The sequence below is a fragment of the Danio aesculapii genome, chromosome 1, assembly GCF_903798145.1.
Source record: "Danio aesculapii chromosome 1, fDanAes4.1, whole genome shotgun sequence".
Classification (NCBI taxonomy): Eukaryota; Metazoa; Chordata; class Actinopteri; order Cypriniformes; family Danionidae; genus Danio; species Danio aesculapii.
This window is the reverse complement of record NC_079435.1, coordinates 10,360,138-10,375,600: the sequence shown is the minus strand read 5'-3', so window position 1 is coordinate 10,375,600 and position 15,463 is coordinate 10,360,138. Positions and strand designations below refer to the sequence as shown.

At 33.7% G+C, this 15,463-nt stretch overlaps 1 protein-coding gene across 1 annotated transcript in view; it reads left to right on the top strand.

The window, feature by feature from the left end:
• The window catches only part of slkb (STE20-like kinase b), a 48,040-nt gene that overhangs the window by 10,041 nt on the left and 22,536 nt on the right, over window positions 1-15,463 (top strand). The window contains exons 3-10 of the mRNA XM_056456559.1: window positions 3,863-3,911; window positions 5,554-5,703; window positions 7,616-7,688; window positions 7,770-7,964; window positions 8,915-8,996; window positions 11,659-11,781; window positions 13,031-13,433; window positions 14,645-14,910. Coding sequence (XP_056312534.1) covers window positions 3,863-3,911; window positions 5,554-5,703; window positions 7,616-7,688; window positions 7,770-7,964; window positions 8,915-8,996; window positions 11,659-11,781; window positions 13,031-13,433; window positions 14,645-14,910 — 1,341 coding nt within the window. The remainder of the gene's footprint in view (window positions 1-3,862; window positions 3,912-5,553; window positions 5,704-7,615; window positions 7,689-7,769; window positions 7,965-8,914; window positions 8,997-11,658; window positions 11,782-13,030; window positions 13,434-14,644; window positions 14,911-15,463) is intronic.

Sequence of the window (15,463 nt, the reverse complement as noted above, 5' to 3'; positions counted from 1 at the left end):
CTGTGCCATATCTATCTATCTATCTATCTATCTATCTATCTATCTATCTATCTATCTATCTATCTATCTATCTATCTATCTATCTATCTATCTATCTATCTATCTATCTATCTATAAATATTTTCTTCTAAATTCTTTGATAAATATTTATTTGCGTATTTGTTTGTTTATTTACATTTATTTCATGTAATAAATTAATTTTTAATGGTGATCCATGCTGCTATGGAATTGTATTTTTACTGTATCACAATAAATGCTGTAATAAATGTTTATTTTTAATCATCACAAATGTCAGTGGAAAACAGAAATATAAATATTTAATTGCTTCATGATTTGTTTTGGTTATAATTCAGAATCAAATTAATATTATTCAAATAATTAAGCAACTATAATTTAAAAAGTGTTTGTCTGTCTTACTGCAAAAGCTATATAGATAATTAATTATGCTCAGTCTGATTTGGCAGTAAATACAACGTTTTGTGACTTTTGTGAGATCCACTATTATTTTCTCCGAGTGATATCAGACATTTTTTTTCATCCGCATCATTGTGTATTGAACAATATGTCCTGGAAGAGGTGTGCGTGTTTTACTCTGATTCTGTCGTACACCAGGAAATGGACTGACATCGGCCTCTCCCATTTCCTTATGCAGAAAGAGGACAGCTTTGATTTGGCTGGGATTCAGGGAATGTTTGAACACAATTATTCGTCAGCCATTTACAGCTTAAACTGGACAAATAACACACAGCTTTCAATAATCCCATCAGTCATCTGCCTGAAGAGGTTTCCCTGTAATGAGTAAAAAAAAATGACATAACATCAATTTCAGAAGCCACTTGAATTATATTTCGCAACTTTACATGTTTACCAACAAATTGTGACCTTTGTATGTGGTTCATATCAGGATACAAGGGATAGCTCACACAAAAATATAAAATTCTGATTTATTCATCCTTCATTTGCTCCGAACTTGTTTGGGTTTCTTTCTATTAAACACAACAGAAGATATTTTGAAGAATGTTTTAAAAAACATTAATTTTCATAGTATTTAAAATCGCTTTTTTCCAACATTCATAAGCATATTCATAAAGCAGTGAACGCAATTCATAAAGCACTTGATTGTGAGTAAATAATGAGAAAATGTACATTTTTCAGTGAACTAACCCTTTATTGTTGCATTCTGAGATCCATTAAAGTCTGTGGAGATGAATGCAGATGGAAATACACTTGAGTTGGAACGGAAGTCTCATCTTGTGTGTTGAGTTTGGTCATTGTAGTTTTTGGACCGAATGACTTTCACTGTGTGGGCTATTGTGTTCTCATTGCCGCCAGACAAAACCAACATCTCACCCACAGTGAAACAACACTCGCAGGCATGAATAACTGACTGTTCTGCGTCTGTATGTACACAATAGAAATGGACTTGCAACGTTTCTTGCACTTTTATCAGAAAACGTAAAATATTTAATACAGTATGAACGTTTTGGGTGATTTCAATAACACACTGTTTGCATGTTCATAACATATATGTAAGCTAGTACATTAATTTCCCTCAAGTATGATCACAAAAACAAATTTCGGTTGACAAATGATTTAGCATTTAAAATCTTAACTCGCTGTAAAAAGACGATTAGTTGACTTTAATTTTAAAAGGGATCAGATCTGTAAATCTATGCAGTGGTAAAATATGTATTCAGAAGTCTTAGATCTATCCGACGATGTATAGTTTGTCATGATTAGATTTGGGTTAGTTGCTAAAAAGTGGTGTAAGCTTAAGGCTGGGTGTCCACCGAAGTGTTTATGCGCTGCAGAAATACAACCACTGTTCTAAAAATGCGTTTTTATAGTTATTTATAAGTCGGTTATGAGCTATGATATACAGTAGAGTTATTCCCACTGTACTTTACCGTTACTAGTTGAAAAGGGTTTAATACATATAATTATAAGTGTATATATATATATATTTAAAATATATATATTATATATATATATATATATATATATATATATTATAAGTATAGTACATATATTACATATAAGTATCAGCAACACATATAATTTTATCTGATGTATATATCCACACCCGATCGTCACTTTAATAATTGTAATTCTTTGTTTTAAGCATGATGAAAGGTCAGCGTGGATCGTTCGTTATGAACAGCAGATTCAGTGAGCTAATCTGCGCATCTCTGATAAAGCAATACGCTAAGTTTTTCCTTACCAGCAGCAGCCGACTGTTTTGCCCTGTCACAAACTGTTTGGCGATGGGGTATGATAGCATCAACTGCATCGTACTTGGCACCGATGTTTATTAGTCTGTGGGCCACTTGGAGGAATCCCTTGCCAGAGACAACTTCGAAGGGGCACATATCACTCATACACTACGGCCAATTTAGCTTATTCAATTCACCTATAGCGCATGTCTTTGGACTGTGGGGGAAACTGGAGCACCCGGAGGAAACCCACGCCAATACAGGGAGAACATCCAAACTCAGAAATGCCAACTGGTCCAACCGGGACTCGAACCAGCAACCTTCTTGCTGTGAGGCGACAGTGCTAACCACTGAGCCACCATGCCACCTTCATATTTAGTTTTATTTGAATTTAACAAAATGGAATGATGAACATGAACTTTTCATAACATAGAAATACAGTCAGAACAGTTAGAAATAGGCTAATAGTTTTGCAATGAAACAAAATAATAATAAACACAGATTTCTCAAGTGGTCAAACAGAAAATCATTTAATCTAATCCTGCTTTAGAACATGCGTTAGCCTTTTTTGTCTTCAGCAATGTCCAAACTTTGAACATAAGTCATCCTTATTTCTTAATAAATTAAAATAGGCCAATTTTCAATATTTAGCTGAACAAATAAAAACAAACAGAATTGACAGGAGTAGCATGTCATTCACTTATGAGGACTTCAAAATAATGAGTCTCAGCTTGAGTATGCAACCATAAACACTGAAAGCTCTCTCCTTTATTAAACAATATTTGTTTTTAGTAAATTAATTTTAAGATATTTCCATTTTGCGGGAGTCCAGCAAACAATTGTATTCTCTCGCAATGCTCAATGCTGACTGTAAAACGCCAACTCAGCACCTCGCTACATTACGGGTGCTCAAAAAATGCGGTGCTATTATTGACAACAACAGAAAACACTTCAATATTTAGCTAAGTAAATATCAGATGTATTGGCTTGATAGTAAAAAAAAAGAAGTTGTTGTTCACTACTGACTAGGTGAGCAGTCTCTACTGAAACCTGTCAGCTTCAGTTGACTAGCTCTAACCAGAACCCCACATTCGCTCACTGTTCATGGAAACTGTAATCCTATTAGAGCAAAAAGGACTCAAGTCTGGCACTGTGCTAATGAAAGCCTTCCTCGTGCTCATACAGACCTCTCAGTCATCCTCTTATGTCATTCCCACCACATTGAGGAACAAGAAAAGCCTTCAAGACTCAGCAGCTTCATTGACTAATCATGGCCCTGCATTTCAGAACCATTAACCAATCACAGTCCTGCGAATTTAATTGTTTTGGAAAGCTAATATTAAGTTGGACATTATGTACTTGTCTTACCTGGTTTGAAACTAGTTGGGGTGAAATTCTAGTTTTATCCAATAATTGTCATCCGAAACGGAGCTGAATGGGCTTTCTAGATTGAGTTGAATGAACAATGACTTCATGAACGGGTGCAGCTGTACAGTAGGTGTGTGCTCATGACAATAGGATAAACAGATTTTGTCTGCAAAAGCACAAAGTGGACATTGTGCCCCAGCTGAACATTGAGAAATGAACACAGTCTGTGTTGTGCAGGTGAAATCTGGTTGATGGGTTAAAAGTTATGTTTCTATTTGCAGATCCTGATCGAGTTCTGTGCTGGCGGGGCTGTCGATGCCGTTATGCTCGGTGAGTTCACAGAATAAGTTTGACATGCAAGACTGAACCAAGAAAAGGTCAGCTAAGAAGGACAGTTCCTTTCCTTTACTCAAAAACTCTTTTCATTCTTATTGGCCAAGATGAAGTTTAACAGGGTGATTCCCCAAAATCAGAAAAAGTTGGGACAGTATTGAAAACGCAAATTAAAAAAGAAAGAAGTGATTTCTAAATTTACTTTGAGTTGTGTTTTAGTTCATACAACAAACATTAATTAATGTGTTCCTCATGAGTTTTATTATTATTTTTTTTTAAATAAACATGTATTTCAATTTTTGTTCTTGCAACACATTTAAAAAAAAAAAGTTGGAACAGGGTCTGAAGAGACCAAGTGATGAAGTGTTTCAGGTGTAATTTTGTCCCATTCCTCCTGCAAGCAAGCATTAAGGTGGGAAAGGCTTGCACCACAGACTCTATTGGAGACAGGTCGGGACTGCAGACAGGCCAGTCAATTACCTGTATCCTCTTCCTGCGTAGCCAGGACTTGTGTGCAGAATGTTGTTTTGCATTGTTTTATTGCAGACAACCATTGGCCAGCTATATATATATATATATATATATATATATATATATATATATATATATATATATATATATATATATATATATATATATATATATATATATATATATATATATATATATATATATATATATATATATATATATATATATATATATATATATATATATATATATATAAATAAATATATATATATATAAATAAATAAATAAATATATATATATATATATATATATATATATATATATATATATATATATATATATATAAATATATATATATATATATATATATATATATATATATAAATATATATATAAATATATAAATATATATATATAAATATATAAATATATAAATATATATATAAATATATAAATATATAAATATAAATAAATTATATATATATTATTTATATATATATATATATATATATATATAAATAAATAAATAAATGTGGCCTTGAACTATTTGTTTATGCAAAAGCATAATTTTGTCTGGCTTTGCAAAATTAAACCTTTTGTTTAAAAAAAATCATCCACAATATGTCAGTTTTCTGAGTATTGGTATACTTTATTTTATATATTTTATTTAGACATTCATGAACATTGCATTGAAATGACCAAATTAATATTTTTGGCAACTAAATATTCCAGTGTCATGAATAAATAAAACACACACTGTTTTATATTGTTTTCTAAGCAGCATGTTTTTTTTTTACCAGTCATGACAAGTAAGCTTTTCCCATTATAACAGCATTTCAGAAAAAAGCCCACTATGTATAATTACTCAATATGTTAATCCAGACAAATTGCATAGTAATTTCTGAGGCAGCTCACTCAAAGTGATTGCATCTTCTCACATTATATTTGGCGCAGATAGGAAACTCAGGGTTTATCATAGTGTCACACAACTAGTCAGTAATAACACTGAACCTCCAGTACACAAAATCAACTTCAGTAAACTTTTCTTGACTAGTTAATTCAGTTTTGAATGATTCATTTAAGTAATTTGTTTGTGAATCTGACAACACGGCTTAATTTTAACTCCTGTAACGCATATCTCTCTGTTTATATGTTTGTGTGTGTATAGAGCTGGAAAGGCCACTGACGGAGCCGCAGATCAGGGTGGTTTGTAAGCAGACTCTGGATGCTCTGCTGTATCTGCATGACAACAAGGTCATTCACAGGGACCTGAAGGCTGGAAACATCTTGCTAACACTGGATGGAGACGTCAAATTGGGTGAGTGGAGGCTATAAAGCTGCCGATGCTGCATTTTTTGCATGTGTGCATCTAGTTAACCACGTCAGATGTGATTCTCAATTTAATTATAATAGTAGCAGTGGAGCATTTTATATTTTGTTGCACATCAGATGCATGAAGTCCAGCACAGGAGGATATTTTAGATGTGCTGTGCTGATAAAGAGTTTCACAGTTACATAAAAACATTATAAAAAGAGACTTAGACATACAAAGAGGAGCTGAGGAGAGTCATTTACATCAGACTTGTTTGATAAACTTGTTCAAATGTGTTAAAAACATGCTAGTATCATTAAAACATGCTAGCCATAAAAAGTTAGTAACTTAGACATACAAAAAGGAGCTGAGGAGGGTCATTTACACCAGGCTAAACCAAAGTGTGGTAAAGTAAGCTTGTTAAAACTTAGTAAAACATGCTAGTAATGTGTTAAAACATGCTAGCAACAAAAAAAAAAGATTAGTAACTTGTTATAACTTGTTTGTGACCTTGTGATAAATTTAGCAATGTGTTTAGAAATGTTAGCAGGATGCTGTAACATGTTAGGAATGTTTAAACATGCTAGCAATTTGTTGAAAAATCCTAGCCACATGTTAGAACATATTATGAATTTGCTGAAACATTAGCAACTAATTTAAACTGAAATATGCTAACCAAAATTTAACATTTTGTTGAAAAATGCTCGCCAAATTCTAGAACAAATTCAGGAATTTACTGAAACATATTAGCAACTATGTTAAAGTTGTTAGAAATATGCTAACAACATTCTAAAAGTTCACTCAGCAGTCAAAAAAATCAGTAATGTATTTAGAAAATGTTAAGAATGTACTGAAACAAATGAGCTATCTTCGTAAAACATGTTAGAAACATGCTAGTAATTTGCTGAAAACATTTAAAAGCATGCTATAATAAAAATAGAAATTAGAAATGTGGTTACAAATGTGTTTTAAAGCATTTTAGAACAATGCTAGCAAGATGTTAAAACAAATTAGAATCATGTTGGTTATGTGTAAATAAAAATGGTTGAAATTTGTTGTAAAAAATGCTAACAACATGTTAGTTCTCAGCCTATATACAGAAATGTGCTAGCAACATGTTAGGTGCAAGCTAACATTTTTATAATCTTTAGCATCATGCTGGAACATGTTATGTATGAGCTCAAACGTGTTAGCAAACACAATATGATATGCTAGAAGTTAGCAGTGTTTTAAAACATCAGAAACATGCTAGCAATTTGATAAAAGTAAGTTAGCAATGTGTTAAAATGCACTAAGAATGTACTAACGCATGCTAATGTCAATTCCTGAAACCTTTAAAATTCATCCTTCTAAAATTTGTAAAACTAAAACATTTTAGTAACATGTTTGTTATGTGTTAAAAACGTGGTAGGAATTTGTTGGAAATGCTAACAACAGTGCTCGGCCTACATACAGAAATATGCTAGCAACATGTTAAGACACGTTAGGTGCATGCTAACATGTTTATAATTGTTAACATCATGCTGGGACATGTTATCTATGTGCTCAAACATGTTAACAAACAAGGTATGATATGCTAGATAAAGTTAGCAGTGTTTTAAAACATCAGAAGCATGCTAGCAATATGCTGAAAAAAGTTAGCAATGTGTTAAGAATGCACTAACACATGCTGTAATGTCTGTCAATTCTTAAAACCTTAAAATTCTACTTAAACCACTTCATCCTTAAAACTGTTTTAAATATAAAAAAATTGAACTTTGCCAAGATTGTTCAAGCTATCATGTAACCACATGGAGGCTTAAGCAGCAAAATCATTTTATTCATTCACCAAATTTAAAGCAAGCAATGTTTATTTTGGAAAAAACTACTCTTTTCAGGCTGAATGATTCCTAACAAGACCATTTTCTTTATCTGTCAGCGGATTTCGGAGTGTCTGCCAAGAACACGAAGACGGTCCAGCGAAGAGATTCTTTCATTGGAACCCCTTACTGGTGAGTTTCATCATTTCATCTTCTTGCTCTGGCACACATTGGCATTAGAAACATGCTAATATCTCTGTGTTTGTCCTTCAGGATGGCTCCAGAGGTGGTGATGTGTGAGACGTCGAAGGACAGGCCGTATGACTATAAGGCTGATATCTGGTCTCTGGGAATCACTCTGATTGAACTGGCTCAGATTGAACCTCCAAACCATGAGATGAACCCGATGAGAGTCCTGCTGAAGATCGCCAAAGCTGAGCCTCCTACTCTGCTACAGCCCTCCAAATGGTACAAAAAAACGTTTGTGAATGATATAGAACAGTCTTTTGTTTTTTTCATCTTTTCAATAAATTCTATGTAGACATTAATATTAATGGGAAATTTTAATATGATTTTTAAAATATATTTTGCCAGTATATTATATCTGACATAAGAAAAAAAAATATTATCAAGTCTTTTTTTCATTCCTTTTTTCATTTTCCGTCCTTTTGTTATTATGCTTAATTATAATATTCAAAAAATAATATAGTGTTTTTACATTTTGAATATTAAAAATGAGAGTTTAATGATGTCGAAGATAATGTCAATGTAAACATTTTAGAAATAAAAAAAGCATTTAAAATCAAAATAAATAAGCAAAAAAATACAACAAAGAAATCTACAGTTTCTAAAACAAATCTCTAATATGAGTTATTTAAAGTAAAAAAAAATAATTAACTATTATTACTAATATAAACTATTATTGCTGTAAAATATTTAGTAATCAATAAATGTTGACAATGTAAAAAAGAAGAAATGGGCCTCTGCAATTAAATGTATATTAAATTAAATATTAGATCAGTTATAATAGTAATAATAATAAATCATATGCGCTTTTTTTAAAGGTCCCGTGAAGTGCTTTCAAAAGTGCATTTTTAATTGTTTGACGTAACCTCAGCTAAAACATCAAGAGAGGGCTGGACATATAGTAGCTCCTCCCTTTAAAAAAAACAACCAATAGCTTTTTGTTTTTTATCACTGCTCTGCCAGTGAGAGTGGTTGAGCTCAAGCGAATTAAATGAAAATCAAATGAGAAGCGCCTTGAAGGGGCGGGGCATGTCAGGTACTAGAGAGCATTTGATTGGTCAGAAGATTTAATGAGAAACTGAGAAAACATTTTTTTTTCATTTTATTTTTAATATTTTGCACAATATACCACCAATGCAGTTCATTTTAATTGTATTGACATTCTTCTGCAGGTCTCCTGAGTTCAGGGACTTCCTCAAACACGCGCTGGACAAGAACGTGGACAACAGGTGGAGCACAGCGCAACTCCTCCAGGTGAACTAACCTCCTTTATTTTTTTCTAATTTTTTTCTTCATTATTTTACACTTCTCAGTCTTCAAACACACACACATGCACAGTGTTGATCTAAATCTGCGCAGGTCGTAAACACCTCTGGTGGTTTTCTGGTCCACCTGCGGCTCCACATGAATCAGCAGCAGCTCATTGATATGTTTCTCTGTGTCAGGCACTTCATCCTTAAGAACTGACGTCAGCAAAGCAGATTGCCTTTCCGAGGCTTTAAGTAGGCCAGACTAACGTTGGCCACGCTCATACACACACACACACACACACTTCACACTCATTTAGTGCTTAACACTTTGAGGAGACAATCTCAATGGGGTTGAAAATACAGAACTCCAGTTTTCCACCTTTAAAAGTGATTATATCAAAGAAGCTGCACGTTCTCAGACCGGCTATAGACTGTTTTCAGTGCACAGCGACGCCCAGTGAGGTAAGACATGCTCTTGCGTTTTATGTTTAGTGTTTGTTATGATCGTGCAAATAAAATTATATGATCCTGGTTTATTTCTTTCTTTATGCAAGATAGTCTTGCTAAAAGTATATCAGTACTATGTTAGTTATCTAAAAATAACAGATAATTTATTTTGGCGTTTAATTGTGCAGGGCTCATTTCCATGCGTTTTTGTATTTAGATTTTACAAGCTCACTTATTGTAAATCTTTTAAAATGCTAGTAATTTAGGAGCTATTATTATTATTATTATTTATTTTGCTTAGCCACATGTTCTGCAAGTTATTGAAAGTATTTTGAAGACTATTAATTTATTTTGAAGATTATTAACTGTACTAAAAGATCAATGAAAACACTAGTATTTCAATTCCATTAATGTTAAATTCATTTCTTAAATGTTAAATTAATTGTGTTTTTAATGTCAAATTTTTATGTTTTTTTTTTGTGTGTGTTTTTTTTGCATTTACATTTTATTTAGATGTAAAATTTTGGAACAATTTAAATGTGACCCTGGAACTCAAAATTATTTTGCACTGGTGTATATTTTTGGTGATAGTCAAAAATGCGTCAAAATTATTAATTTATCTTTCTTGCAATAAGTAGTCAGATATTAATTAAAGATCATGTACCATGATGATATTTAACAAATTTATAATATCTAATTTCTGAAATTTGTAATATGCATTTATTTACTCAACTTTAAAGGGGATTTTTCTCTTTATTTTGATCCTTTTTTTGCAACCTCAGATTGTCCAAAAGTTGTTCTGTATAAACAAACAGTATATCAATAGGAAGCTTACAGTATCTATTCAGCTTTCAGGTAATGGCCAATAAAAGATTGGCTTTATGGTCCATGTTCACATATTATTCAAATGTGGCTTATTGACAATAACACACACAGTCGTTTTTGTCTTACGGAATCTGCCTAGACTTTATATTTGAATATTTGGCTGCATTAACAGAGCTTTGACACAAATCTAACGCATGTTAAAGGGGACCAATTATGCAAAAGTAACTTTTATAAGGAGTTTAAACACAACAGTGTGTGAATATAGCCAGCATCTAATGGTAAAAATGATTTGATTCTATTTTTAAAATCAGTCTGCAGTCTCATAAATCAGTCTGCAGAAACACTTTGACTGACATTCCTCCTTTGTACATGTCATCAGAGGGGGAAAGCCCCACCCATTAGTGATGATCTTTCTCTCATTAGCATAGACAGCTCTGAGTGAGAAGCAGCCGTCCGCCATTAGAGTTTTCACACAGTACCTGCTGAAGTTAATGTCAGTAAATAAACGTATTTGGATGCATAAATCAACACTGTAATCTCCAAAGACTGCCTTCTTCTGAGCCACTTGTTTTCACAATATCAGTTTTTCACAGAGATAACATTAGTCCTCTCCTAGGCGTTTGTAGCTCCGACCTCTTTTGAAAAGTGGGCCGGGAGCATAATCTCATTTAATTTTAAAGTCACAGGCACCAAAAAAGTCTAAAAGGAGCAGTTTCTAAGAATTAGATAATAAATGTGTAGTATTTTAAGCTGAAACTTCACATATACACACTCTAGGAACTTCAGAGACTTGAGGTCTGTCCCAAATCGCATACTTGCGCTTTATTCTATGCCATTTTGTAGTATAAATAGTGTAAGTATTGGGTTTACACTGAAAACTCTAAAAATAATAAGTGCACTTTATTGATGCACTCATTCGACTGGTAAAATGAAGTGTGGAATGATGGAGACTTCACGCACTCAACGACCGCTGCTTTGCACACGTAGCAGAAGGGGCGGAGCTATCGGGCACACATGTTGAATAACTTTATTTATTTTGGTTTGTGAAAGCGAAATTCTCCTACGAGAGTGAATATAGCGCCCCCTGACGGTTATACTCACGGCGGGTATTGTTTGGTACTTTGTTCATTCATTTCATTAATTTGGCAACCGTCAAACGTCATCAGGGAATCGGTCTGAATTTCCACTTAGTAAAAAGCATTAGTGTACCATTTGGGACAACACTACAAACATATACCATGCTGTTGAGTGTGAAAGTGCGTAAGTATATAGTGCATGAGTGTATAGTGTGCCATTTGGAACGCAGCTTTAGTTTATATCCTGTAAAAAGGGGCAAAATAGGTCCACTTTAAAGCTGTATGTTGCAGTAACTGTAGTTGTGTTAATGTGCACAGCACCCGTTTGTGAGCACTGTAGCTGACAGCCGGCCGCTGCGGGAGCTGATCGCTGAAGCAAAGGCGGAGGTTACTGAGGAGATGGAGGAGGAAGAGGATGATGAAGAGCATGAAGGAAACCTGGTGAGATTTTTAGAACGCAAACATTTAATGTTTCAGGTGAAAGACTGCACTTTTACAATGAATCTAAACTGCTGTCTACTGATGTGAAAACCAATATACATGTAGTGAGTTTGCACTTACGTCAGATATGGTCATTTACCCATATGCACAGCCATACTGGCGATACTTCAGCATGAATCACACAGTTAATGCGCAGCTGAATACACTGAACCCTTGAACAAATGTCTGGAAGCTGCTAATCATGTAGAGAAGGACATAGTAAGCAGGAAAGGCTGCAATATTTTTGACAAACTGACTTTGATAGGTTGTAAAAGTGACATATTAGCTGTATTAATTAAGATATTGCCTAATATTTCACTTTCTTGATCAGAAATTTTAATATTAAATTTAAAATTTAATAATCTTGACAATTTTGCATTCCTGCACGCATTTATTTTTATTATTTTACTGTTTAACTTTCATGTACAAACTATGCATCTAGTTTTATGGTGCTTTTAGGCTACATGTTGATACAAACCACTAGTTTAAAAGAAACATGTTTTGTGAACACATACGCTGTCTGTCGGTGCTCTTTGATATTCCAGTTTCAAACCGCAGAGTTAATATTTTTGGCACAAACCTGCATTCACAGTGGTATGGACCATTATAGGGGTGGTCAAATGTATATTTAGGTTATCATTCATTCATTCATTTTCTTTTCGGCTTTAGTCTCTTTATTATTTTGGGGTCGCCACAGCGGAATGAACCTCCAACTTATCTAGCATATGTTTTACGCAGCGGATGCCCTTCCAGCCGCATCCCCTCACTGGGAAACAACCACGCATTCACTCATTCACACTCATACACTATGGACAATTTAGCTTATTCAATTCACCTGTACCTATACATGTCTTTGGACTTGTGGGGCAAACCGGAGCACGCGGAGGAAACCCATGCAAACTCCACACAGAAATGCCACCTGACCCAGCCGAGGCTCGAATCAGCAACCTTCTTGATGTGAGGCGACAGCACTACCTACTGCGCTACCACATCGCCGTATTTAAGTTCTCTACTATTTTAATTATTAATAGTATTTAAGTAACAGATCAGAGCAGACTTATTTCTATTTAAGGGGAGACACCCCATACATCTTGTTTTGATGTCCTTCAAGGGGGATCAAGTGTTAATTAGGGGGGTCAGACCACCCCAAACCCTCTTGTAATTTGCACCCTGATTCTATCAACTCATTCAGAAATGCTCTTCCCCTCAGCTTGGACACAAACGCGCCCCATCTGATGCAAGTGTTGGCAGTTCTGAAGACGAGAAGCTTCCTCATTCTCCGTCCACATTAGAGTCAGTTCCTGAGAAGATCGAGGAGGTCTCAGTTCCCAAACTAGCAGATGATAATATTACAGCTGAAATAAAGAAAGAAGAAGAACCTCTGAAGACAGATGAGAACCACGTAGTGGATACAGCAACATCTCAATCCAACAAACAGGAACATAAAACTGAAGGAGAACCAGAGGTGGTTCCCTTAGAAACTCCAGCTGAGGTAATAATACAACCTGCCAAACCTGATGGAGAGAAACTGGAGGAGGAGAAGAAAAAGTTGGGCAATGGAGAACTCGTCCAGAAAGAGCCTGCATCAGATGTGTGTTCACCGACTGACAAAGGTGAGTAACCAGTGCTGGGTAAGTTACTTCAAAAATAATAATTATGGATTGATTACTTATTAAATGTATTTTCTATGTAGTATGTCTGAAAAGTAACTTAAAGATATAGTTCACCCCAAAATGAACATTTTACTCTCCTTGTAAAAAAGTGGTTTTAAACCTGTGAGTTTCTTTATTCTGATGAACACGGGAACTAAAAACCTATAACCATTGACAGAAAAACAAATGCTTTGGAAGTCAATAGTTACAGATTTTCATTGTTCTTCAAAATATATATTTTTTTGTGTTTAAAGAGAGTCATAAAGGTTTTAAACAAGTGAAGAATGAGTAAATGATGACAGAATTGTCAGTTTTAGGTGAACTGTAACTTTAATTAATTACTCATTTAAAAACATGACTCAATACTACATAAAATAAAAATAAAAAACTTTTATTACATTTTAATGCATTTGTATTACATTTTAATAAAAAAATATCATTCTTTAGTTGACTAACAGAATTGCTCTGCAGAATGAAAAAATATATATATATATATATATATATATATATATATATATATATATATATATATATATGTATCAAAACATGAATAAAAAGTCCTTGGCTAATTTTGGACTTAATTTTATTAAATTTTTTTATACAAACATTTAACTTTTTTGTGTGAAAATAGGCTCCGCTGTAGTTAAACAGTTTTTTTTAATCCATTCAGCTGATCTCTGGGTATTGCTAGAGCGCTTTTAGCTTAGCTTAGCATAGATAATTGAATCGGATTAGACCATTAGCATCTCGTTCACAAATGTCAGAAGAGTTTTGATAATTTTCCCATATAAAGCTTGACTATTCTGCAGTTACATTGTGTTCTAAGATGGAAAATGAAAATCTGCCATTAGAGCAGAAAGCTGATAATAGAAACTAATGGCGGGAAAAGAGACAAGTGAGGAAAATGACAACAGCGGATAGTATATAATAATAATTTCTAAACATTTAAAGTCTACTGTATATGTTTGGACCTTTTAGTCTGAATTAGATTCAATTATATCAGTAAAAAATAATCTGTTAGCTGATCATTTTAGCGTTACATGAGTAAATGCTGTTTTTAAGGCTTATAAAAGTAGCATTTATCTCGGGAACTGTGATATTGCAAGAAATATAGTTATAGCTATACTCAACAAAATCATGTTTTTCTGACATGTATTGACCTCTGCTGACAGAGAAAGCAGTCATCGAGGAGTCCAGTAAAGCAGCGGCTCCATCATCTTCAGTGCCAGAGGTGGAGGAAAAGAAGAAGGAGAAGCTTGAGGATGAACAGAAACAGAATCAGAGCCCAGTGAAACCCCGCTATGTGAAGAAGGAGGACTCTGATTCAGGCATCAGCTCTACCACAGACACCAGCAGCAACAGCAGCAGTATAGACCTCAACCTGTCCATTTCCAGCTTCATCAGCAAATCCAAGGAGATGGGAACCAACTCACAGCAGGTCAGAAACACTACTGATATTAATGGTTTGGAGATTCCTCCATTTTCTGGTCATTTAGCGACCATAAAAATGTTTCAGGGGAATAAAAATCTTAAGTGGTTGAGTGAATCAATTCAGAACTCTGATTCATTTACTTTGACGCTGTAAAAACATGCAAGGTTACACACAATTCCTTCATGTTGTCCCAACACAACATTAAGTTAACTTAATTGTTTTTACATATTTAAGTAGATTGAAGATAAAAAAAATTAAGTCCCCCCCAAAAAAAGCAATTGTGTTGATTCAGCTCATTTAAGAATAAGTAGTTTGAACAAGCAGCAAAAGTCATTTTGTTTTCACTCTAAAATGTTCTCCATCTCAGTGTGACATTTTTATTAAAAGGTTTAAATATTTCATTTATAGTCCTTATTATCCACTGTAATAATTAGTCAAAATGTTGTGAAAAATATTTCGAAGGATGTCTTCATTTTCTTTCTTTAGAATTTATTTATTTTTAAAATATTTATTATCAATTAATTCATTTATTTAGTAATTAATTAATTAATTTGTTTGT